Here is a 24,184-nt window from a genome sequence, read left to right as displayed (position 1 = left end):
CGTCTCTTTTGTAGGTTGGGCGGCTTCTATCTGTTCTTTAAAGACCTCAGAAAACGTTGTGTGCCTGATATGCATGTCATGTTTTAGGACTTTATTTTCCACTACAGGGATATTAGGAGTAGATGGACCCAATACATTACTAGATTTCTTTGTAAATAGACCATACAGCTCCATCTCTGTTGCTTGAGTACCCCTTGTGACAGATGAGCATTTCTGCTTACCATTCCCCCCCCCAAGCCACTATCGGTGGATTATTGTTCCTGTTACTTACTTTTATTTTTGTTCTTCTTACCCTTTTTATTTTTCCACCCTTTGAGTCATTTCTTCAGTTAAGGCGTTTGTTGCCAAAACACCTTCCCCCTGATCAGATCTAGCGTCAAGTCTTATCTCTTCATCTAGACCCATCCAGACTATTTTGTATCACTGTTTTAACGACGATGAAATGATGATGGCAATTTTAATGATGATGAAATTTTATGTAACGTAAGGCGACCACCGCAGGTACTAAAAGAATGTCTGATTGACAGATTTATACTGTTTAAAATAATTGTGTAATTTTTATGTTAAACTTGTAAATGTTCTTTTCAAATCAAAACAAATAAATAGACTGATTAGGCAATAGACAGGGAGAGCTTTAACCGGGAACGGGGCGGGAGGGGGGGGGGCTATGTTTGCACTGCACACATCATAGTAAGGCCTCAGCTGGTGTGTCATGCCTAGATCTGGAGGCCACATATGGAAAACGTCCCAGTTCTTTAGGACAATTCATGCGTGTTTATATCGAAGTCTTCAGTCCAGAAACTAGCATGGTTCAAGCAACAAGTCATATGAGATTTTCAAGAATTTAAATGTGATATATGGTATGGAATGTGGGTAGATGCAATGCTGTAAAGCCATCAGGGATTTATTTTCGAGTTTCCCAGTAACTACGCCGAGAGCACCGTTTACATTTGCACATTGACATACACAGGTCCCCTCCACGTAATTTTCAACTTTTCTATGGCAAAATGGAAAAGTGCTGTATTAAAAAGGCGCTGTACTAATTTTTATATCACCCTTTTGCACTCAGCTGTGCAAAATGTGTAAACACAGCCGGCAATATATATATGGCAGCCAGGCAGCATTCTCAATGGAATCCGCCAGCTTTTTAAAAGCAGGCGGATTCCATATGAGTCCACAGCATTTGCACTAGCATGAGGAGGTTAAATAGGGCGCGTGAGCACCCCGTTGTCATTGAAAGAACCCGCCACCACGGGTGCATTAAATGAAGGTGACGACGGAAAGCAGAACAAGATGGAGGCATCCCGATAACCGGGGCAGGGTCCTCCTCCCTAGGTTAGGGGGAGGGATAAGGACAAGCGCGCCAAAGCGCTGGGAAAGCCCGCGAAAGGGCAACAAAAGAAAGGGGTGGACCAAGCCCCAAATAAACGGCAGGTGCAGGCTGCACAAACTGATGGATGCTCGCCAACCCCAAAGAGGATTTTCATTTTCCACCCACCCTCCCTGCAGAAGACCTGGCCGTTGACGTCGCGGGACGGCGAGGAGGTGTTGTGACCAGTTACAAGAGACAGACTCCAAATGAGCCATTTCACAGCCGGAAGGGTCCTTGCTCTTCTCGGTCCAGCGCCTCTTGGGAGCCTAAGTGGTGGGGGCGCCTAGCGGTAGCAATGAGGGCTCTGCTTCCCCCAAAGAAACGGCGCTCTCCCCACCCAGGAACACCTGCAGGGGCAGGCTGGTCAGGCACAAAGGGTTGGGAGAGTTGTGCCTACTATGGACTTTGTTGGCAAAAGGGGGAAGCAGGTTGGTTTTGGACACAGAGCCGTCGCTGCACCTTTTGAACTATTTTCACTACTGTGTTGCTGTGTTTTCTATTATGCGTGAAAATAAATCTGCAGCCTTTTTATGCCAAAAAGAAGACATGTCTCATTCTGCACCTTACTGGTGGGGAGAAGAAAGGGGCAAGAGTAATTTACATTGGTATAATAATGGACAAATGCCCAGGTTATGACAATGCGGCGCCTGCCATGCCTTCTGCCACCACGCCAGCTCTGGGGAGCCTTTGAAAGCCACCCCCGAGCTGGCATGGGGCTAATGGCACCTTTTCTTATGAAAAGTGCCTGTAGTGGAGGGGCGCATTTTACAGCAAAAGGCCACCTGTCGTGCCTTTTACCACAACGCCAGCTCGGGGCAGCCCTTGAAAGACTCCTCGAGCTGGCATGACGGGGGCTAATGGCGCTGTGGGGGGTGTGGCACCCCGGGCAGTCGCCTGGCTCAGCCCCCCCCCCCCCCCCAAGGCCGGCTCTGATTGATAAGTCTTTTGACTTTCGCGCATTCAATTAACTTGACAGCTCAGTAAAAATGTGTCCCTAAATAAACGGGTCCACTAGGAAAGCATTTAGCTTGTGACGAGTATTTGTATAAACTGGAAGCCATAAAGCAAGGCTGGGAGTTTTGTTAGGAGGGGCATTTATATGGACTGAACTCTGCCCAAAGTGCTGTGTGAGAAAAGTAGAAAATAACTAAATATGTCTTTATCTTGGAAAGCCGAGTGAAGGAAGCTACATCCTCTATTGGAAGTGATGACAAACAAGAGCTCAATTTAAAAAATGCTTAAAACAGACAAGTAGCAACAATAGTACTAGGTAAATCGAGGTAAAGCTGGAGACCAAGGTCTGTATGCACAGTGCAAGCCAGGACATTGGCGTCTCGGGTGGATCTCGTCAGCAATACTAGTGTTTCTAAATCAAGACCTCACAATCCTGCTGCAATCCCTCTGTGAGTTTGATGTTGCAAGCATCCTTCCTGTGCCACAGGGCAGTTACTTCGTTCTTGCGAAACTCAGACCTTTCGCCTTCTCTTGCAACACATCTTTGATGACTCAAGTCTTCTCAGTAATCGTTTCCCCTTCCCACGCATGCGCCAAAGCTCAAAGCCGTTGACAATGTGCCTTTTGTCCCCTAATCTTATGAGGCACCTGTGTATGTTGGAAAGCAGATCCTTAGTTTAGATGCATCGTTTTCTCTTCAAGACTGGTCTCCTGTGCCGTGGATTGTCAGCCTGACACTTCCATCCTCTACTTCCGATCTTGGCTTGTTTGGTAATGCATTCCTCTGCCGTCCAAGCCACAGCTAGTTAACCAATCGCTGTGCTTATAGTCTAGGTGACCAAACGTTCGGTTTTTGTGGGAGTTGGACCGTTTTTGCGGTGAACCAATTCCCGAAATCGGTGAATGCCCACATTTTCTCCCCCTTCCGCTCCCTGGCCGCTCTCCCCCAATGATGGAAGTGCCCCTGTGAGCACCGCCCGCCCCATGACAGCGACATAGATGTAGGACTACAGTTTTGATCGGAGTCCTACTTGTGTTTACGGTAGTCCTACTTCTGTGTCCTGTCCCCCCTTTTTTTTTTATATTTGGGCACCATATTTAAAGTCTCATGTACAATGTTATCTCGTACCATTAAGAAAGAAACAAATCGCTTCAATTATTAACGAAAAACTTCCCTGTCTGGAACGCTGAACTAAATTTACTTCTACAGACTGCACATCACTAGTGAGGTTGCTCGTGGATGTCCACGCCGTCCTGCACAGCATTGACACTTTTATCTTGTTGGTGGCATCCTAATGTCAAATTATTATAAAGTGTGCATAATGTATATACAATTCTATACATCCTACTGGACAGAAACGTAACCCGCCTTCCTTTGTCCCTTCTTTAACAGCACTGAAATCCAACACTAAGAATCTTCCGAGAGATATCCAACTACTGCCCGCAGAGATGGAGAAATCTGACGACAGGACTGAGGTTGTGCTGCTGGCTTGTGGCTCCTTCAACCCGATCACCAACATGCACCTAAGGATGTTTGAGCTGGCCCGAGACCACCTTCATGCAACAGGTCAGTGGCATTGCTGCATCCATTAGTGACACTGTAAACCTTTGTACAATCAGTGGGGGTCTATGGAAATGGGACGTGGTTCGGGCTAGCGGTGGGCGGAATTCTTTGTGCAATTTCACAGAAGTTTCCCACACTTGTACGCCTGCTGCATGGATACTGCCCACTGGGGGATGCGTTTTTTGTTGTTGTTGCACAAGTAGAATTTCACTGGTATTTGCCCGTGCCCACAGGGCAGCAGGGAGGGAACATTGGAATGACAATCAAATATGACCATGAAATAAAGAGGCAGACCTACTAGGCCTTGTGAGCAAATGCAGAGAGAGAGAGAAGGGATAAGGGAGGGGGTGGGAGGGGGTGGTGGGGGGGGGGGGGGGGTAAGTGCTAGGTGTACCATGAGGGAAGTGCTAGGGCGTGAGCAGCTGTAAGTGCCTAGGTGAGTGTGGTCAGCTGCCAATAATTAAGTGCAGGCCTGTGGTAATAGGCCAGTTGGTGCCAATGCAAGTGGAGCCAGAGGCTGAAGGCGATTGTGTCTGGGAGTTTAGGGCCCAAGAGGACACATAAGGGCCCTGGTCACTAATCCCAGCAACTGTGTGTTTAATAGAGGAGGTAAAAAGGAAAGTCTTGAAGAGCTTCCGGAATTTGAGGAGATCCGGCTCCAGATGAAGAGGATTGGGGGGGGGGGTATGATTGGTTATTTACAACATTCTTAATACCCAGAGGTTTCTAAGCGCGGACCCGGGGATCGAACCTGTGGTGCTCCGTGTCTTCTTGCTTTGAAGGCGAGCACGTTGCCTCTGAGCTATCTTCTCGAGACTGTTCCATGGGAGGGAGCCTGCTGAGGAAGGGGGGAGACTGTTCCATGGGAGGGAGCCTGCTGAGGAAAGAGATCAGCCACCAGCTTTCTGTTAAGCAAAGCGCTTGACACACAGAGTTGGTGCTGTAGGAATGTAACGAGCTGGAGGGAGAGTATTTAGTTAGAGCAAGTTGTATATAGCGTGGTCCCCGGCCCAGATGATGCAAAGGGATTTCAATTTGATCCTTGCAGCAACCGAGAGCCAATGTAGAGTTTTTAGGGCTGGACAGATGCAGTCCCTAGGCATGACGCCAAGGATAAGTTTTGCAGTCCTATTCTGGATTAGCTGGAGGGGTAGTAGAGAAGAAGAGGGAAGATTAAGAAAAAGGCTATTGCTGTTGTCTAGCCTAGATAGAAGGTTATGAGAGAAGAGCAGCAATTATCGCGCCAAACTCAAATTTATCATATAATCCATGTATTTGCTTTTGACAAAACAAGGGGAAAAAAAGTTGGTTGGATCACTTGTTTTTGAACTTAGTTTATTTAAACATATTTTCAGTAAAATATGTTTCTCCAACAAGAATATTGCTGGTTTATCAGGCGGAATTAGAAGGACAGGTGTTGTGTTTAGCTCGAATATTGGTTGAGCTTCATTTCAATTTTCATTGTGACTCTGATAGTTAAAGAATATATCTAAAGTGAGTGAAAAGAAAAAAAACAAGTGAAAACATTAGGCAAACAGAGATGTGATGAGAGTGAATAAAACAGTCCTTATTTAATAAGGCAATGATGCATTAGTGTTGCTTTTAATGCTGTCACGATCCATGCTCCTGACCCCCTCAGGTATAACAGCCCCCTGGCAGCAGTGGGGCTAATGCCCTTCACACTGGCCCCAAGGGCCTTAAAACTCCATCAGAAACATACACAGAGTCAGTCCTGGTGCCTTTGGCGCCAGGCACATTATCAGGAATAAAGCAATACCAGTTTTGGACCTTAATCCAACATGGAGGCCTATTACACAGTTCAGTTCTTTAGAACCAAGCCAGGCGGTCTAGCGTTTTGGGTGTGGCTGGGCCTGGAACTACTTGGCCTGGAACTACTTTACCTGGGCTATTTAATCCACACCCAAACAGCAGAACACGCTTCGAGTTATTCTGCACTCCTGCAGCGTAACGCTCATCGTATCCAGCTCCTGCTCATCTGCTTTTCCGGCGGCCCGATAACTGAAGCCCTAGATCCAGATTCCATTAATAACCTGGAAGAGCAAGAACAGCATTAGCAAGCAAGAACACTTACCTGTGAAATAACCAGCCTTGAATCCATCCTGCGCTTCGCTTATCTCGGCCATCTCCAGAATTCGCTGCAACCTGCAAGGTAAAGAAACAAGGACAGCATTAATAACAGTTCTTACCTGGGTAAGCAGCAAGTCCTGGCAGCACCCTGCGCTTCTCTTACATTGCCCATCTCCGGGTTTCGCCACAACCTGCAAGGGAGAAGGAACAAGGTCAGCATTAACAAAGCACTTAACTGGGCAAGCAGCGCTTCGATCTCTCATCACTCCGGAACATCACCGCAACCTGTACAAAGAAGAGAAGAGAACACAGGTTAGCAATTAACACTAATAAACAGCGCAGGGCTCCGCGCATCAATAACTCACTGTGGTCTTCGCCATCGGCGCGGCAACTCCAAGATTGCAACCATCCCTGTGAAAACAAAGACATTGTTAGGGAACAGTGTAGTGAAGCAAGACAACGAGAAGACAGAGAAAACGGAGGGAAAGAAAGAGACAGAATAAAGACGGAAAAGACATTATAACTCACCAGGAAGACAGCCAGCAGAGTTGGAGTCACAGCCGGCCTGGACCCGACATAAGGGCACACGGACCAGTGAAGCAACTAGGTCCACGGAACCCCTGCACAAACCACACGCCCCTGCACAGAGACGCATGACGGAGAGTTCAACGCACAAAAACCTAAGGTGAGCAATAACCCCAAGGGAGGGGATTTGGACCAGAGGGAGGTGGGAGTCCACCCATCACAGAACCAGTATCTTAACCCTCCATTCTCCTGTTATAGGCGCTACCCAACATCTGGCAAATAACCAAGTAGAGAGGGGTCCAGGATAGCACTTAGACCTCCATCCAGTATCGTGTGGCTCCCCCGTGGATACCGGGTGAGTGCAACAAATGAAATTTGAATCTTATCTATATGAAAATAGGTTAGAAAGTGAGCTGTCTCCCAGACAGGCCCTCAAACTTTGCAATGTTCCCATTATTTCACTGAGTAGAATTCCTCTCCCAAGGCTCATTAGGTCGTTGCCTCCCAGGTGCACAAGTAAAACCTCAGGTTTGTAGTACCTCTGTAATAGCCTCTCAACATGCTCTACAAGCTGTGTTCATCTCATACCTGGAATTCCCCACCATTCGACCTTGAAGTGTTGTGTGGTCATTTCCTCCCTTTGTGTTGTCCACCTTGCTTTGGCCCTCTTCACAAACAAATGGCCCTCTACCAACACTGTTCTTCTGTCTCTTCTCAGTTCTGTATATTGGGGAAAGGGAGGGGGACCATAACAATGAACTCTTATCTTGTCACATTTCATTGATAGAAATAAGGGGACCTGGCTATTGCCTGACCGTACCAGGCAATCCAGGAAATGTAAAAATACAATTGGTCAGGGCGATCCCAATAGATGCCTACTGAATAATATACTGACAAATCTATTTTGAACAAAAATAAAGATTCTTTTGTATTTTTACAAGTATATAGCATAACACATCAAGACAACATATATGGAATCTTACACATTCATAACATAGAACACACAGTTCTCATAATTGATAGATTTTACAAACGTGTAGTGGTGAATTGCACAGCCTTGTGTTCTGACAAGGTTACAGTGAGAAGATAAGGAATGAAACATCAGGTGCATTTTGCCACCTTGGTATAGTACAGTAAACAAAACAAAGAAGTTGACACAATGGTGTTTCGGGCTATTGCATTTTGAATAGCATCAATATGACGGCCTTCACCAGGACGTGAATTGTGGTATGGATTCCTTACAGCTTTGGATATGTATCTACAAATGAATGAAGAGGTATCTTAGGGTTCTGTGGCCGGGACAAAAGTAATTGTAAGCTCAGCTGTGTGGGTGAGAGTTCCTTCTATAAAGAGATTGGAAATACTGTGCAAATGCATGGAAAGTTATAGTAGGACCACCATCTGTGTGGAGTCATCCATACACGCTCAGAATCTGTATCTGTCGATGCAACACATTTAATGTGTCCCTGTAGACAAATATAAAATTATATATTGGCTACTGTCATCTACTGTGTATATAAACAATATATAGAGAAAGGCATTGCAAGCTGAATTGTGGAAAACCCTTACCCTGCTTCAGCAGTGGCCATAGGGTTGTCACAATGCTTGCCAGCAGTGTTGCATACCGTTTTAAACCTATCCTACTCTAAACAGTTTTTGCATACAAAGCATCATGGTATAGGCATGGGGTAATGCTTACCTGTGTAGAAGATAATGAGTCCTCTGTTATCTGTAAAACAGGACTGTGCAGGCAGTCACAAAATTGCTTTCACTAGAAACCAGTAAAAGAGAGTCCATTTGGACATATGGGGCCTCATTACGAGGTGGGCTGAATGGGTTTAACGGTGCGGGTAATGGTGCTGGTAAACCCATTCTGCCCTATTACGAGGTTCCCTTGCGGGACCCGCTCAGAACGTCTGGTCAGACCAGACGTTCTTTGCAAGGGGACGAGGGAGCTAATAACGGGCCCGTTATTAGCTCCCTCCCCATTCCCATTGAGCCTCATGGGGGCTGAAATGGGAATGGGAATGGGTTTTTTGAATGAGGAATTACCGGGTCCTCCAAGGTTGGAATGACCTGGTAATTCCTCATTCAAGGAACCCGGCTGCCTCCAAACTTGTAATGAGGCCCATGGACTTCTAGCCTTGGCCGAGTCTGAGTTACGAAAAACGCTATAGATTTTTTTTTTTTAGATCTTCATATCTATAAATCAGGTGAAACCTTGAAAACCGAACTATTTTGGAAAACCACCGACCGCAACAGTCTGCTGCATTTTGACGGCTACCATCCGATTGGACTAAAACAAAATTTACTGTATGGACAATTCCTTTTTATCCATATGAATTGCACGGAAAAAGAAACCTTTATCAAACATGCAGAAGGCCTCCAAAGAAGACTACTACAAAGAGGTTATCCAAAGAAGATAATAAAACGGACATGAAAAAGAGCAGCAAATACCCCGAGCGAGACCTGCCTGACCACCAAAATCAAAGTCTCTAAAACAACTAGTATGTGTCATTACATACAGTTCCATTAGTAGCATCCTCAAGAGGACAATCAACAAACATTGGCACCTTATTGAAAATGCAGGCACATTGGCCAAAAAAAAATGCTATTTGACTTCAAGAAAAATAGGAACCTAAGAGAGCACCTGGTACATACATATAGAGAAACCAGATCACAGGCAACTATAGAGAGATAATGGAACCTTCCACCGGTAAAAGGCCACTATAAATGCGGAAAATGTGTAGCCTGCAAATTCATGGACAAGAAACTTACCTTTCACCATGGCACGATCCATTGGATTCTAAATACGCAAACCAATTGTAATAGCAAATTGGTAGTATACATGATTGAATGTCCCTGCGACCTAATCTACGTGGGCAAAACAACAAGACCCATAAAGCAAAGAATTTTTGAACATCGATCTTGTATTCGCAATTCTATGGAGCGCCTTGGGTCTTCTTTCTCTGTTTGCCTGGCCCGTCTCTTCATTGCCATCCTTACATAATGCTCTTTGGTTGTATCAGTTCATCCCCCTAACATATGGCAATGATGGCAAATTATGCCAAATGGTATGCAGCCAGGGCTCTGGTCTTGTGATTGCACCAAGCCAACCCGATAAACGATCTCACTGGCACCCTTCCCTGCTCCCCTTGCAGTCCTTCGCTGAAATGAACAAACTTGTCCCAACAGCCCTTGTACCTCTCTGCTGGGTTTGGAGCGAGGGCTTTATGGTCGAGGGAGGTCAAATCTTGCCAATTGCTTCCCACAGCTGCTCTCTTAATGGGGTCATGCTCTCGCTAGCATCTGGCCTCTCCTCTCTGAATTTTCTCACTGTAAACGAGAGATAGCTTCAGCCGCTATGTTCTTAACCCCATGGATGTGCCTAGCTTGCACCTCCGTGTTTAATCGGAGTAGGCTTGCTGTCAGTTCCCAGAGTACGCGCAGCACCCCTGCGTGTGCGTCCTTTGTTTATCACCCAAACCTCTGCTAGGTTGTCCGACCATGAAATCACCCTTTTGTTCTTGAGCTGGTCTTCCCATAATTGAAAGGCTACTACGATGGGCAACAATTCCAGCAGCATGATGTCTACTGTGAGGTCCTCCTTATGCCGATTTTACGACCATGGCTGTGCACACCACTCAGTACTCAACATTGCTCCAAAACCTTGCTTGCCATATGCGTCAGTGAAGAGCCTTAACTTTCTCTGCTTGCCCACTGATCGCCCCACAAAAGTACACTGTTAAATGTGTCCAGGAACATGTACCACATTTTTAAATCCTACTTTGTCTGTGCCCAGCCGTACATGCTCTGCTGCATGTTGCAGCCCCACTGTTTTTATAGATCTGCTCCTTGCGAACACCCTCCCGGCTGTTAAAACCTTTCCTGCAAAACTCAGCAGGAAAACTAGTTCTCTCAGCGTTGCTTTGTTCCTCCCCAACAATATACCTATTTCTTCCTTAAAGTCTGTGACCTTCTCCCGTGGTAGTCTGGTCTTGCCGTCTACCATATCTATTTCTGTCTCCAGAAATCTTAACCTGTTGAGAAGACCTACAGTTTTCCCTTGTGCTAGGGGCACTCCCAGATCCTAAGACAGTAGCACAAACTGTTCCATTAGCTCCCTGACTCCTCTGTACCCTCTTTACTGATGAAGAGAATCTTGTCTAGATGATGCACCACTCTTCCCACCTTTGCCCTCTGCTTCAGAGCCCATTTTAAGAAGGTACTGCATTTTTCAAATAGAGCGCAAGATATCAAACATCCCATTGCAGGCATTTATCATAATAGTACATCCCCTTATATTTGAAACCCAGCAGATTGTAATTTTCTTGACTGATAGGCAAGAGTTTGAAGGCTGACTCGATTTTTCAGTACTAGGGCCAGAGGAGAAACCTTTAACGTAATCATATGAGGGATGGAAAATGGGCCAGCTACTCTACCAAGTAACAATTCCTTATCAATTTTTTGTCTCCCCATCTCTGATTGTACTTTTGCAGACTTAATGTTCTCAGACTTGATTGGTCCAATGGTCTCTGAGTAAGGAATATTTAAACCTTTTTAGAAGCCTTCCCAAATTATCTCAGCATCTGCAAGGTTGTGATAACAAGCAATGGGAGTATTCTATTCAGTTTTATCGGGAGTGCAGTAGCCTGGTATTCCCTAGCGGGTCTTCATTAATTGAGCTTCAGTGGCTCCTATTTATTTGTTTCAGGGGTCTTCTTTCCAGCCCCGCAGGTGCCTGTGCTGTGTGCACCTGAACACTTGCAACATACATGTTTAAATCTACATGTCTTGCTAAAAGGGCAACACCCTTGTTTGAATTTCCAGCATGTCGCTTGCTCCCCCTGTTGATAGCTGTATCTATTGTTCCAGGAGAAGCGCCCATGAAAGGACCCCCTTCTCCTATAAACATATGCCCAATTTGCTTCCTATAAAAGGTTTTCTCAGGCTGTGCTCTGCTCCTGAATTCTTTAGCTGCCACCATTTGTTTCTATGAAGCCTGTGACATCCACTTCGTCCCAGGCCATTGCGGGCCAAATATGCATTTTTAACCTGAACCCTCTGTCGTACTTAATCCATGCATCCCCGCCGTAGGTAAAATAGGCATCATGTATACATTGCTCATACGCCCATAGTGCTCCAGTGTCTCCAGGGTATTTTTCCACAATGATGGATGCCAGCATCCTGAAACCCGCTAACCAATTATGTGTGGTTTCCTCCTTCTTTACCCTGTTCCTCTCCTTCTGCTTATCTTCTGACAACTGTCTTCGATCTAAACCCGTTTATTCTAGCTCGAGCAGGGTAAAAATGTCTATGAACTCTTTCTGCCATATCCTTTCATTAATGTGAATCTGGATGTGCCACACTAATGGGGTCCATTTCGCCCTTAGGGGTGCGGACCCTGGCACGCCCCTCCCATAAGATGTGACACTGCTGGTGCTGCCCCCCTGATATTGGCTGCTTCTGTCATCGGCTGCAGTGTCTGCAGGTGTGGTACATTCATCTGTGCCGCTGCAATTCCCTGTTGACTTGGTGTAGTGCCGCTGTCCCCCAGGTTGCGCCTGTTCTTGTCCACCCACAATGGCGTATCCCCCTTTTGGTTAACTGTCAATGTGCTTTCCCCCAAGTGATTAAAAGCATTAACATTTCCATACGTCAGTTGACCATTACTACCCCCGCGTGCTTGTAAAAATTGCATTAAGGTACCTTTCATTTGCTCAAAGGAAGCAGGTCCCTCCAATACATCTGCTGCCATGATGGCTGCACGCGTGCGGGGTTCACTGCTGCTCTCCCTTGGGCATTCCCTCTCTGGCGCCACTGTGGTGGGTGCAGGCCCCTGCCTGCCTCCTCTGCCTTTTCGTCCTACTGTTATCTTTCCAGCTTCTCTCTTTCTTTTCGCTGCTTCTGGCTGTTGCCCCATAGCCATGGCCTTAGCTGTTAAAGTTTTCCTCCTTTTGGCCACAGGCTCTTCTTCCCTCAGCAAAATCAACTTGTCCAGCACGTAATCTTATGTTGATGCTGGAAAGTTTCCTTTTTCTCCCTTCATGTCGCTGTGTAGTAGCACGCCTTGGCCCAGCTGATTAGCACCGGCAGTGGCCCTGTGAGGAACGCCCTCACCGGCACATACATTGCCCAGTTCCCTCTGCTCCGATGACTGCAGCACTGATCCTCAGCTGGTCAGATTAATGATTCACCCTCAATGCTCCAAATCCAATGTCGCTGGTTGTGAGGTGCGTCGAACTGCTGAAAAATGCTGCGCTGCTAGAAACTCTGGGGAGGTTTAGCTGCAAAACTGCAAAGAAGGCTGTCTCAAAAGGTTATGCCTCTGAGTGCACAAGCCCACGGATGGCTGGCCTGCCTGGCCCCACCTCCTTCCGACTACCCCCTCCTTATTTTCACGGGCTTGTGGCCCAGTTTCACTGGCTTCTGCCCCTCCTTCCGGCTTTTTCGCAGGCTTGCGTTCCCGTTTCGCTGGATTCTGTCCCGTCTTCTGTTCCTCGGGCCACGGCACAGGTTAAACGTGTGCCTTCTTGAGGGGTTGGCTCTGCCCCCTCGTCATCACCGCCATTATTCGCAAAGGTGTGCCTGTCCATTCTGCAGAAACAGGGCCATTGATTCTTTACTTATTCATGTTTACAGGTGCTGGATGTGATGTCCACGTGACACACAGGATGACGTGGTTGGGATAGACCATGTGTGTAAAGGAAATAAAGGAGTGAGAAAGCCTGCCAAGCAGTGTCCGCTCAGACACTGTTGCCACTGCGTGTCTGTCTCCATCATTGCGCTGCCACTTGGCGCACCCTGCGCACAGGGCCTTGCATGCCCCTCATCACACTGGCGACGAGGACGGAGAGACGGGGCCCATCCGCTGCGGCCTCCACCTGTTACTGCGCAATGCTGCGGCGGCCCATTCCCGTACTAGAGTCGGACCCCTTCCCCCACGGTCCTGGGCATCAGATGAACACGCTGGAGCCTGACAGTAAGTGCTGCAAGGCGCCATTCTCCCGCTATCCCTCATTTCCATGCCAATTTCACGCCGGCAAGCATTGCCTCAACCCACACGCCACCGAAAGCTCCTGAAGACCCAACTAGCCTCCCAGGCCCTCACAATCAAAGTAATCAGCCACTCTGCAGCACTGGCCACCCAGGCCCTGGCCATTAGCCTGCAAGCAAGCAGCCACCTGACAGTGCTACAGACAGCACTCACATTATCATTGGCCAGGCCCATGCCACAGGTTTGCTGGCAAAGCACCCACCCTGCAAGTCAATCAAAGGCAGTGCACTGCCCAGCATGTGGCCAGTATGTCTTAAACAGCACAGGGCACAGAAAACCAGCCACACCTGGGCGGGACACATCCCCTAACAAGCACATGTGTCTCCCTGAGTGCCCAGCACCCGGACACCTGCACAAAACCATCATGGCGGAGGACCCAACAGTGATGCCGCCCAGGCAACAGAACCAAAAACCAGACACCAGCATGTGGCTAGATACCACGCAGGACACGTTCATAAAGCCATTTGTGGCCTTTGGTCCCCGCTGGGAGCTATGGGTCCAGCCATTCTAACTGAGCCCAAAAGCATGTGGCATCACTATCGAAGAAAAGGACATTCCACATGCTCAACCTCGGTACCATGGTGCTGAGCCTCTTCAACGCACTCCCGAATCGTGGCACAGAAGACTCCTATGAGTCGACGAAAGCTGTCCTCATAAGAAAATTCAAGCCCCAACTAAGCCCGGATTTCGAGCGCTTTAAAATGAGCCAGGCCAGGCAACGCCCACAGGAAAGCATTGACGACTTCCATGTCTTCTGCGGGAGATGGCCATTGGTTACGACTTCCCTGACAATGAATTTGCAGTCAGACAATAGGTCATACATGGCCTCTCCTCTAAAAAGCTCTGGAAAACCAACCTATCAGAGATGAATCTCCCGCTAGACACTATCCTAACTATGGGGTGACAACGGGAGAGCACAGAAATGGAGCAGGTGATTAGCCGCCTGCCACTGGACATGGAAACACCACACAACAGCATGACAACTATCAATGCACTGTGACAGAACAAACCACAAAAGGGCAGACAGCAAGCACGCCCAGAGATTGCTAATGGTGAGGTGGCCAATAGCATAAAGGTGAACCCTGCCCAGCATACGGCACCACATCTTACAAGTGTGGGAAAGTCAACCGCTATGCATCAGTATGCCTAAACTCTCAGAGAACCAAGGAACACTCACCCAGATAAGATCCCAGGACTGGAAGCGGGACCCAAGGTCCAGGAACGCACAACCTTTCCACCCAAGGCACTCCAAACCGCCGCCAGCGGAGACAGTCCGATCGGACCTGTGACACAAAAAGAGGACAGGCCCGGGCAATCTAAGGGGAAGACGCTGACAGCAGCAGCGGCAATGACGACCAGTCGGGCAGAGAACATTCCCCAGACTGCACAAACCGCTACCGAAATTCAAGACGAGAAAAAGCCCATATGATGTCAGCAGACAAAGCCGGCCCACAGCAAACAACCCCACAACAGCAGATCATAGCGCAGTTGCACAGTAACCGTCAGACATCCCGGTGATGATGATTGACACTGGCGCCACAGTGAACGTCATGCTGACAAAAAGGTTTGAAAAGCTGAACCCCAGACCAACCCTGCGGCAGAAACCTGTACAGCTATTCGCATACGGACGCAAGAAGACCCTGCCAGTCGTGGGGTACTTCAAAACCACCCTCACGTACAACCGGGGGGGCTGCAGAACTTGCATCTACGTAGTCGACGCAAAAATCGAGACATTACTCAGCTGCCCAACTGCCGAAAGACTAGAACTGATGCTATTCACATTTCCAGCATGTTGCTTACTATTCACATTTGCAATCCAATCCAGAGAAATTGACCACCTGCTAGCGAAACACAGGAAGCTGTTTCAAGGCATTGGGTTCCTAAAAAGGAGGACAATAAAACTTCACATCCACCCCATGGAACAACCAAGGGCCGTCTGACACCGATGGGTCCACTGTTTTCAGCAAACTGGACTTAAGATCTGGGTAACATCACGACTTTCTCGTCGCATCTTGGGCTGAGAAGCTACTGCTGTCTCAACTTTGGAATTTCCTCTGCAGCAGAAGTTTTCCAACACGAAATAAGAAAAGTGCTCCAAGACATCCCAGGGGTCACCAATGTCAGTGATGACATCCTAGTCTATGGCAATACAGAGAAGGAACACAGCAGCTGACTAGCAGCCACGCTACAGCGACTAGAATTCAGAGCTTAAGCTCCATGAAGAAAAATGTGAATTCGGGAAATCCACACTGAGCTTTTTCGGATATGTCTTCAATGAAAAAAAGTGTCTCCGGACCCCGGAAAGGTGGCCGACATCAGAAATGCTAAAGTCCCCACCAACGCAAATGAGGTCCGCAGCTTCCTAGGTATGGAAACATACTGCAGGGTTCATCCCCGACCTGGCCACTATTGCCACTCCACTACGAGAACTCACAAAAGCAAAGTTGACATGGGAATGGGGAGAGACTCAGGAGACGGCATTCCAGAAGATCAACGGAAGACAGAACTACTAGTGGATGCCAGCCCTGTTGGCCATGCAGTGGTTCTCACCCAAACTGACCGAGACGGAACCATGGGCCCCATCGCTTTCGCCAGCAGAGCTCTCACTCCCACGGAGAGGAACTACGCTCACATAGAGAAAGAGGCCCTCGCCATAATATGGGGGTGCAGACACTTTCATGTATACATCCTGGGCCACCCAGTGAAAGTTTTAACAGACCACAAACGCATGGTCCCAATATTCAAAGGGTCAGCGCCACAGCCCCCAGCCAGGATTGAACGCTGGATGCTCCAGTTACAGCAATTCGACCTTGAAGTACAATACAGAGCAGGGGCCGATAATCCTGCAGACTTTCTGTCGCGACCACCCCCCCACCCCGGGAAGGCCCTCCAACCTTCACGAGAGAGTGCTCCAGCTTGCACACGAAGGACACCAGGGAATCGTGAAGACACAAGCCTTCCTTAAATCGTGAGTGCGGATGCCGCAGATACAGCAGAAAGTCATAGGCTTTGTCGAAACCTGTGCAGCGTGTCTAGCTACCCGCAGACCCGGACCACCAGAGCCCATGGCCTGTCCACCAAGAAGTTAGAGCTGCTGGGATGCAGTGAGCGTAGATTTCTGCACCATCGCCAACAAAGCCTATCTCCTGGTAGCTGTAGACGAATATACAAGGTACCCAGAGGTCGAGCCGGTCAACTCCACCGATGCAGCCTCTGTCACAACAGCGCTAGAGAAAATGTTTGCTGTCCGTACGATAAAAAGCGACAAAGGTCCCCCGTTCAAAAGCAAGAGTTCAAATGCTTTTTTGACAACATGGGGAATCTGTCACCACCACATTACACCGTACTGGCCCCAAGCCAACAGTGATGCAGAGAGATTTATGGCATCCATCAATAAGTATGTGAGAATCGCCAAGGACAAAAGACGACTGTGGTTACCTGAACTATACCGATTTCTTCGATCCTATCGACAAACTCCTCACTTGGCCACCCAGGCCAGCCCAGCGGCCCTGCTGTTCGGGGGTACCCATCCAAGCAGGACTCCCCCTTCACCACACTTGGCACGCCCCACAAGTGGACCAGGAGCAGATGGAACAAAGAAGACAAAGGCACAATGCAAGGGAAGATGTCTCGAGAAGAGCTACACCAAACCACCTCCAAGTAGGAGACACCGCACTAGTGAAGAATCGGACGCCGCACGGGAAGATGGCCCTCCCCTATGAGTCTCTTCCCTGGACCATCACCCATCGAGAGCACAGGCTAGCCACAGCCATGCGAGGATCCGAAACTGTTACCAGGAACATGTCCCACTTCAAGCGGATACCATACACCCTGTGGGAGGAATCCCAAGAGGACAGAACCCCTGTGAGGACCCACTCTACGTCGGCTGAACAAACACCATCTGCAGGAGAACAGAGCGAAACCCCAGCTCAGGAGGCCCCAGCACCCAGAGACAGGGAAAGGAGTCCACCCAGAGCGGCTACCCCACGAAGGGAGGACGGCAGACGTTACTCAGCAGACGACTTGTACCCTCCATTCGACTCCAAGCATACATCCCTATGGCATCTACAGACGCACGTAGGAAAAGGACACAAGACTAGCGCCTCTGCAAACACAACCAAAGACTACAGCAATGTTTGAAAAGTTTATTTGTTTGTCCAAGTTGGGGAAGGATGTGATGTCCACGTGACGCACAGGATGACGTGGTCGGGATAGACCACATGTGTAAAGGAAATAAAGGAGAGCGAGAAAGCCTGCCAAGGCAGTCTCCGCTCAGTGTAGCCACTACGTGTCTGTTCATCATTGCGCTGCCACGTAGCGCACCCTGTGCACAGGGCCCTGCCTGCCCCTCATCCCACTGTTCACCAAATCTTTAATTACAAGAACTCAGTGTCTCTGAGGTGCCAGAACCAGTAATTCTAGCATCCATAGATTTAAGGGACGAGAGGAAGGGAATAGTCCACTCGGTAAACCATCTCCATTGAAACAATCCAAAATCACCATACTCTAGCGCATTTAGGACACATCACTAACAAGTAGAATGTACTTCCTTAATCATAGGCTTCTCTGAAGACTATATACTTTTACTTCTCGGCTTAATCACAACTCCTAATTCACTCCAGGTGTACCAATAATGTTACGTTATATGTGTGATGAACTAGATAGTCAGGCACCCAGAGAATTCTCGCAGATTACTTTACTTGATGTTCACCAGAAATAAACAGCATGTGACTATCTTTGGACACTGCCATTCTAGCATGGAAGATTTTGAGGCAACTGAATTTGATGAATATAGATATTTGCTGAGGGTTAGTTGTATGTAGTGCACGGACTAGGATATGATGTCCTATGATTTTTCTGACTTCTTTTGGCTGGATGTAAATAAACAGTCTTTGCTGTGGGTTTGTTGGACTATGATTATAAACCATCTTGAAACGTTGTTTGTTGGGATTGGTCAGGGAGATTACTCGTTTGCGCGTCTATCCTTTTTGAAGTGGGCTCTGCCTTCTCCATCCATTCTCCCCATACCCTTTGTTCTTCTATCCCCACACTCTTCGATTCTCTCTGTTTCTCCCTCTATCTTTGCTCTCAGTCTCTGCTCTTCCCTAACCCCTCTCCCCACTCCTGTTGTCTGTGCTCACTGCTCCAGCTCGTTTTCCTGTACTGATCTGTGCTTGGGGTTTTCATCAGTTTTTTCTCCTGTTCCTGCTTGACTTGCTTTCTCGGTCTGAGCTTTCCATCCATGCCGCTCCCCTTCCTGTCCAATCTGTGCTGTGTCCTAATTCTCCTTCCATCCCCTCTTCCTCTGATCACAGTTCCTTCTTTACTTTCTCCTTCCTCACTGTCGTATGCTTCGTCAAGTAGCATTCCCAATCAAATGAGAGAGCAGATACTGGGCTAAAGCGTTTTATTTTTTTGACATTTATTTATTAGTTTCTTTAACAATAAACAGCCATGGTAGCATTTCATTATTGATGCAACCTTACCACAATACAATGTCCTTTCTCCCAAACACACACGCTACCATTGAGTCCCATGTCCTGTCCTGGATTACCTTCTGCCAGGTTTGCTATATGCCTCCTCCCCCTCTGTATTTGTAGGTGTTTTCACGAAATAGTTCCATATATGCGGAGGTCTGAATCTTTCTGGTTGCAATCTAATATATGCCAACTCCATATCGTGAAAATATGACACATCAGCTAACCACCATGTTAGTTTGGGAGCCTGAATCCATGACCATGTCATAGCAACTCTTCTGTGGGCCAAGACCAGCAAAAAGGCAGACAATTGTACATGCTAATTTGTGTACACCTTTGGTCAATCCTAACAAAGCTGCATCCGGCGCCAAATGTAATTCTTCTCCAATCATACCACTCATTGTGGAGAACACTTCATCCCAAAAATGTATCACCCCAGACCATACCATGCCAGGTGCATAAAATCTGCCTTAGCCTGTTTACATCGATTGCACTCATGACTAGACTCTGGGTAATATTTATACAACTTCTCTGGCGTGTTATAGATCTGGTGTACATAGTTAAAGTGTATCAGTTTATACCCATAGTTTAGCAATACCCTCTTCATCTGCTGGAGTACATATAGGCAGTTTTCCTCTGTTGCGACCATACACAGGTTTCCCTCCCATCGCTGCCTAGCATCTTGCGTGCTCTGCTGTACATTACCATATAAATTGGCAACCAAATGACCCTCTCCTTGTGCCATGATCACGTCCTGGAGTATCTGAAAGGTGTGGGGGGCTGTTCAAAAAGGTGAGAAACTTTGTCTTAAAGGCATTTCAGATCCTAAAGTACATAAATGTTTTTTTAAATGTTTATTTTCATTTTATTTCTTTAATGCGTCATATAGTTTGAAACATTCAAAACGTAACACATTGAAAACACCAAACCATAAAATTCAAATTGCATTAAAATACAATATTCAATTAATAATCATACAAAACAAACATATCCAATTTCATTACATTATTCCTTAACATTGTACCAAGTCTATGGCAGCTAAAGTATGATAACGTGAGAGCAACATGGATAATATACAATAGTCCTTTCCCAACTAAACTCCCAGGAATTAATTCTTAAATCCTGTACATCTTCAAAAAAGTATTTGTTACGCATATCCGTTGTAGCTGACTAGCTCGACTAGCAAATTAAAGCATGTCTCCAAGCTTGCGGAACAGTGTCGACATTTAAGACTTTTATATATATTATTCTCCTTCCACAAGCAACAATTTGCAGCAGTCGTGGGCAGATTAAACAAAAGCACATGCCCATTTCCAGAATGGATATTTAATACGGTATGTTGCTAGTGAGCCCCTTGCCCGATGCCCTTTGACCAGATCCTTATAACTTTTCTAGGAGTTTAAGTTATCCACTCTATTTGACCAATCCTGCCTCCATATATTTCTTTCTTTTTTTACATTGTACGGACTCTACTTGAACATTTTCTAAACCTATGCCCATCCTATGACACTGTACCGCACAAATCCTGTCCACTGGCTTCTCCATTTCTGCACTACTCGTAAATGGCGCTAGGCGGCAGATTCATATATGTATCATGTTACTGCAACCTTTTCCAGAGAATGATTTATATTTATTTTTATTTATTTGTATAGCGCACTAACAGCCCGAAGGCATCGAGGCGCTGTTTCGGGAAGGTTACTTATGGGTATGGGTATATTAGTTACATTGATATTATTTGCCCAGGGTTACGAGCGTACATTGGGAGAAACAATTGCGTAATGGTACAGATTGTAGGAACCAACATTATAGGCTAGCCATATAAAAATGTAACTTTTTTAGCGATTTCCTGAAGGCTAGGTGTGAGTCCAAGTTTGAGATGGGAGAGAGTTCCAGTGGGTTCCAATTTAGTGATGTTATTCCTAATTCGTGTCTAATACACGTCACAGGCACCGATCGAGGGAGGCACAGTACACCCCTCCACATGACACTTTCTATTACATCAAAGTCACTTAATAGATGATAAATCTCCAATCCATAAAATAGCACAGGAATCCGCTTTGCCTCATAAAATGTGATAGCTGGTTTCAATGAGAATCTGCCAAAACGATATCAAAATGTTCCATTTGAGGTAAAACTGACTTTGTTTTGCTATATAAGTATCCCGTGACGTCGTTCCTCCCCTATCCCTAAAGGTAGTTACAGGAATAAAGTTGCCATCAGGAAAAAAGTCCCCAAGCGAGGTGAGTCCCAGTAGTGTAACTGTGTTCACATATATAATTTGTCATGTGCGATCTCCATAACTGCCACATAGGTAGCTGGCAGTAAAGGGGAATATAGATATTCAACTCCCTAGTTTTTTGGCCAGCTTTCTCCATGGCACCACTGTACATGTCACCACATCCATCCGCCACCCTGTGTCCACTACCCTCGGTTGATATAATCACTGAGTGTAGTAAAGAGGGAGCTGCCAGTGCTCTCTTGATCTGCACATGGGGCCTGTCTGCACATGGTGCCTGTCCAGTGTGCTTGTGTACAAGGACAGAAATTGGGCCTGTGCCACCATATAGTATTGTTCAAAGTCAGGCAATGCCAACCCTCCCCTATCTAGGGGTGCCGATCATTTTTTCCATCCCACCCATGCCTGCCCATGGGAATTCCGAGAGTAATCCCTGCAGACGCAAGAAGCGGCCTGATAAGCACTAGGGGGATATAGTATAGAAACCGCTGTAGCGCCACCATTTTCATCGGTGCCACTTGGCCCATAAGTGACAACTGCAGCCCTTGCCATTCCTGTAGCTGCTCGTGTAATTTGTCTATCATCCTACCATAGTTTCTTCTGAATAGTAAATTTGTGTCCCTCGCTATCTGTAGCCCCAGATATCTGGTGCTATCCACTTCCCCTCTAAGCCCAAACTCATCCCGGTATACCGTGGTACCTTCGGTCAGAGGGAATATGATGGACTTTCCCAAATTAATATGTAATCTGGAGTGGTCCACACCCCAAATTCCTCAATCTGTAGCATTATCAGAGCTACATTTTCCTTCAGTACCCTTATCAGCTGCATCATATCATCTGCATAGAGCGATACCAGCAGACAATGCATATAGAATTGTAGGCCCCTATGTAGGTGTCGCTCTCTTAACAGGGATGCAAGTGGCTCCATGGCCAAGGTAAATGGCATCAGCAATAGCGGACAGCCTTGCCTTGTGCTTCTCCCCAGTGGAATTCCTCATGACAGTTGCCCATTGATGTTTATTCTGTAACCAATCCATAAGGCCCGGTGCCTTCGATCCTGGGAGACTTTTAATGACCTTGATTATTTTCCCTAGCGTGATATCCCTCCCCAGCCTCTCTGACCCTCTGTGGGGGACAGATCAGTTCAATGTCATCCAGGTATTGACTAATATGGTGTTAATTTCTCGTTTTTCTAGGGGAGTATAGCGCTGTGTAATATTGTACAAGCCTATCTGTTACGTACGCCATCCTGTATTTGGGAGTTCCCTGTCTATCCCAGATAGCTTCAATATATTCCCGCTTCCTACCTGCTTTTAGCAGTTTTGCCAGCATTGCCACAGGTTTTTGTCCCACTCCTTATTGTTGTACCTGCTGGGGTCTACTTTGACGAATTCCAGGGTATCGTCACTGCTTCCATGGGGGGAGCCTCTTTCCAGGACCAAACCAGGGAGGGGAGGCCGCTACCAGATAGTCCCCCTGGGGGTGGTGCTCAGTAGGAGGATCTCATGGGGAGGGAAACCCCCTATGGGACCAGTGACGACCACATCGAGAGAATGCTGTATTCCCACCAATCACTTACCCTAGACCCCCACCCCACAGTTTACCCACCTTTCCTGCACCTCCTTCCACTTCAATCCTTCATATCCTATGTACTTTTCTAAAGCAGCCCAGGTAAGCGAGTACTCAGACGAGGATCCTTAGTGAGTTAACACATCAGTACTCACTTAGTACTGGGAGGAAGTGCTGAGCAATCCCGACTAACCATCGGATCCACTTCTACCAGTCTAGTCGAAAAACTGAAGAGGGGTTTGACACAAAGTCAATCCCTCACTGAATGAGCCGCGAGAGCCAGGATGAGCCTGATGTGCAGGCGGGTGCTGACCGGAATGCCATAAATGGGGAGATAGAGTCCGAGGACGGTCTACGGCGTGAGGACTGCACAGCCTGCAGGCGGACTAAGACTCAGGGCACCCAAGAGACCCGGGAAGCGCAAGTGTGAACGACCGTGCTGCCCCGAAAGGAAAGAAGACTGCAGAGCCGCCTCAGAGCGAGGGAAGCTCCAGGAAGTTACCAGAGCCCTGCAGCCGAGTCCAGCGACCTCAAGGGACCCGACACTCGCACAGACCACCACAAGGTACATGGGTTGCCGAGAAGGCGCTGAAGGCTCAAGGAGGTGGTGGCACGAATCGGAAGGCTGGGAAAGGAGGGTCTGGGACCCCACTGCAGTGGGAGAAAAGCAAAGAAGTACTTGGACTTGCACTAATGCTTGGCAGTAGAGTGAGCCAAGCCCACACAAATGAAAACTGGCACCAGCACTGGATATATAAGCTTGCACCAGAGGCCCCCAGCGGCGCTCTATCGCGGCCTCGGGTGGACCCACCCTTGCTGCTCTGCCAGTAATCACTGGCTGCACTGCTTCAGGTTCTGCTGCACGCAGTTCTCCCTGCACCCTCTGTGCCGTTAGCAATTGTAGCAGTCTGAGTCCCACATGGGTGCCAGTATTCCTCACCGCCATGGTGTGTCTGGGGCCGTCCAAGCTTGTTCAATTTTCTTTCCTGACAGAGCTCTACTCCTTCCACCCTGTAGCAGAATGCCTTGGTCTTGGGGCTTGTCGCCCACCTGTGTACAGAGCACCGGGCCACCTCTGGCTCTGTCCAATATAAGAAGCTCCCGGACCGGGGGCCTCTCTGATCTCGGCAGTCATCCGCTTTCCGGTGTCCCAGGTCTGGCCCGTTCCTTCAGCATTCTCAACTTCAGTTGTATCCGCCAAGTATTCAATTTAGGATTTATGGGCCTCCAGTACTTCTCTGGTTTGGTCCTTCGTGGGGCCTTCCAGCCCGTTCACGTCAGTGGTCTCAGGCTGCGCCCATACACTGTCACACACACACGCCGGTCCAAGGAAAACCGCACC

At 47.6% G+C, this 24,184-nt stretch overlaps 1 protein-coding gene across 5 annotated transcripts in view; it reads left to right on the top strand.

Annotated features, from left to right (window-relative positions):
- The window catches only part of NMNAT1 (nicotinamide nucleotide adenylyltransferase 1), a 383,145-nt gene that overhangs the window by 186,704 nt on the left and 172,257 nt on the right, over positions 1-24,184 (top strand). For 2 of the 5 annotated variants that reach the window (XM_069610001.1, XM_069609999.1), the window contains exon 2: positions 3,720-3,893. In XM_069610001.1, coding sequence (XP_069466102.1) covers positions 3,776-3,893 — 118 coding nt within the window. In that variant the 5' untranslated portion in view covers positions 3,720-3,775. Of the gene's footprint in view, positions 1-2,914; positions 3,098-3,407; positions 3,607-3,719; positions 3,894-24,184 lie in introns of those variants that run through there. The other 3 variants (XM_069610000.1, XM_069609998.1, XM_069610002.1) reach the window with 3 other exon arrangements.

The sequence above is a fragment of the Ambystoma mexicanum genome, chromosome 8, assembly GCF_040938575.1.
Source record: "Ambystoma mexicanum isolate Mex_15411 chromosome 8, UKY_AmexF1_1, whole genome shotgun sequence".
Lineage (NCBI taxonomy): Eukaryota > Metazoa > Chordata > Amphibia > Caudata > Ambystomatidae > Ambystoma > Ambystoma mexicanum.
The sequence above is the reverse complement of the archived record's forward strand: the minus strand, read 5'-3'. Positions and strand labels throughout refer to the sequence as shown.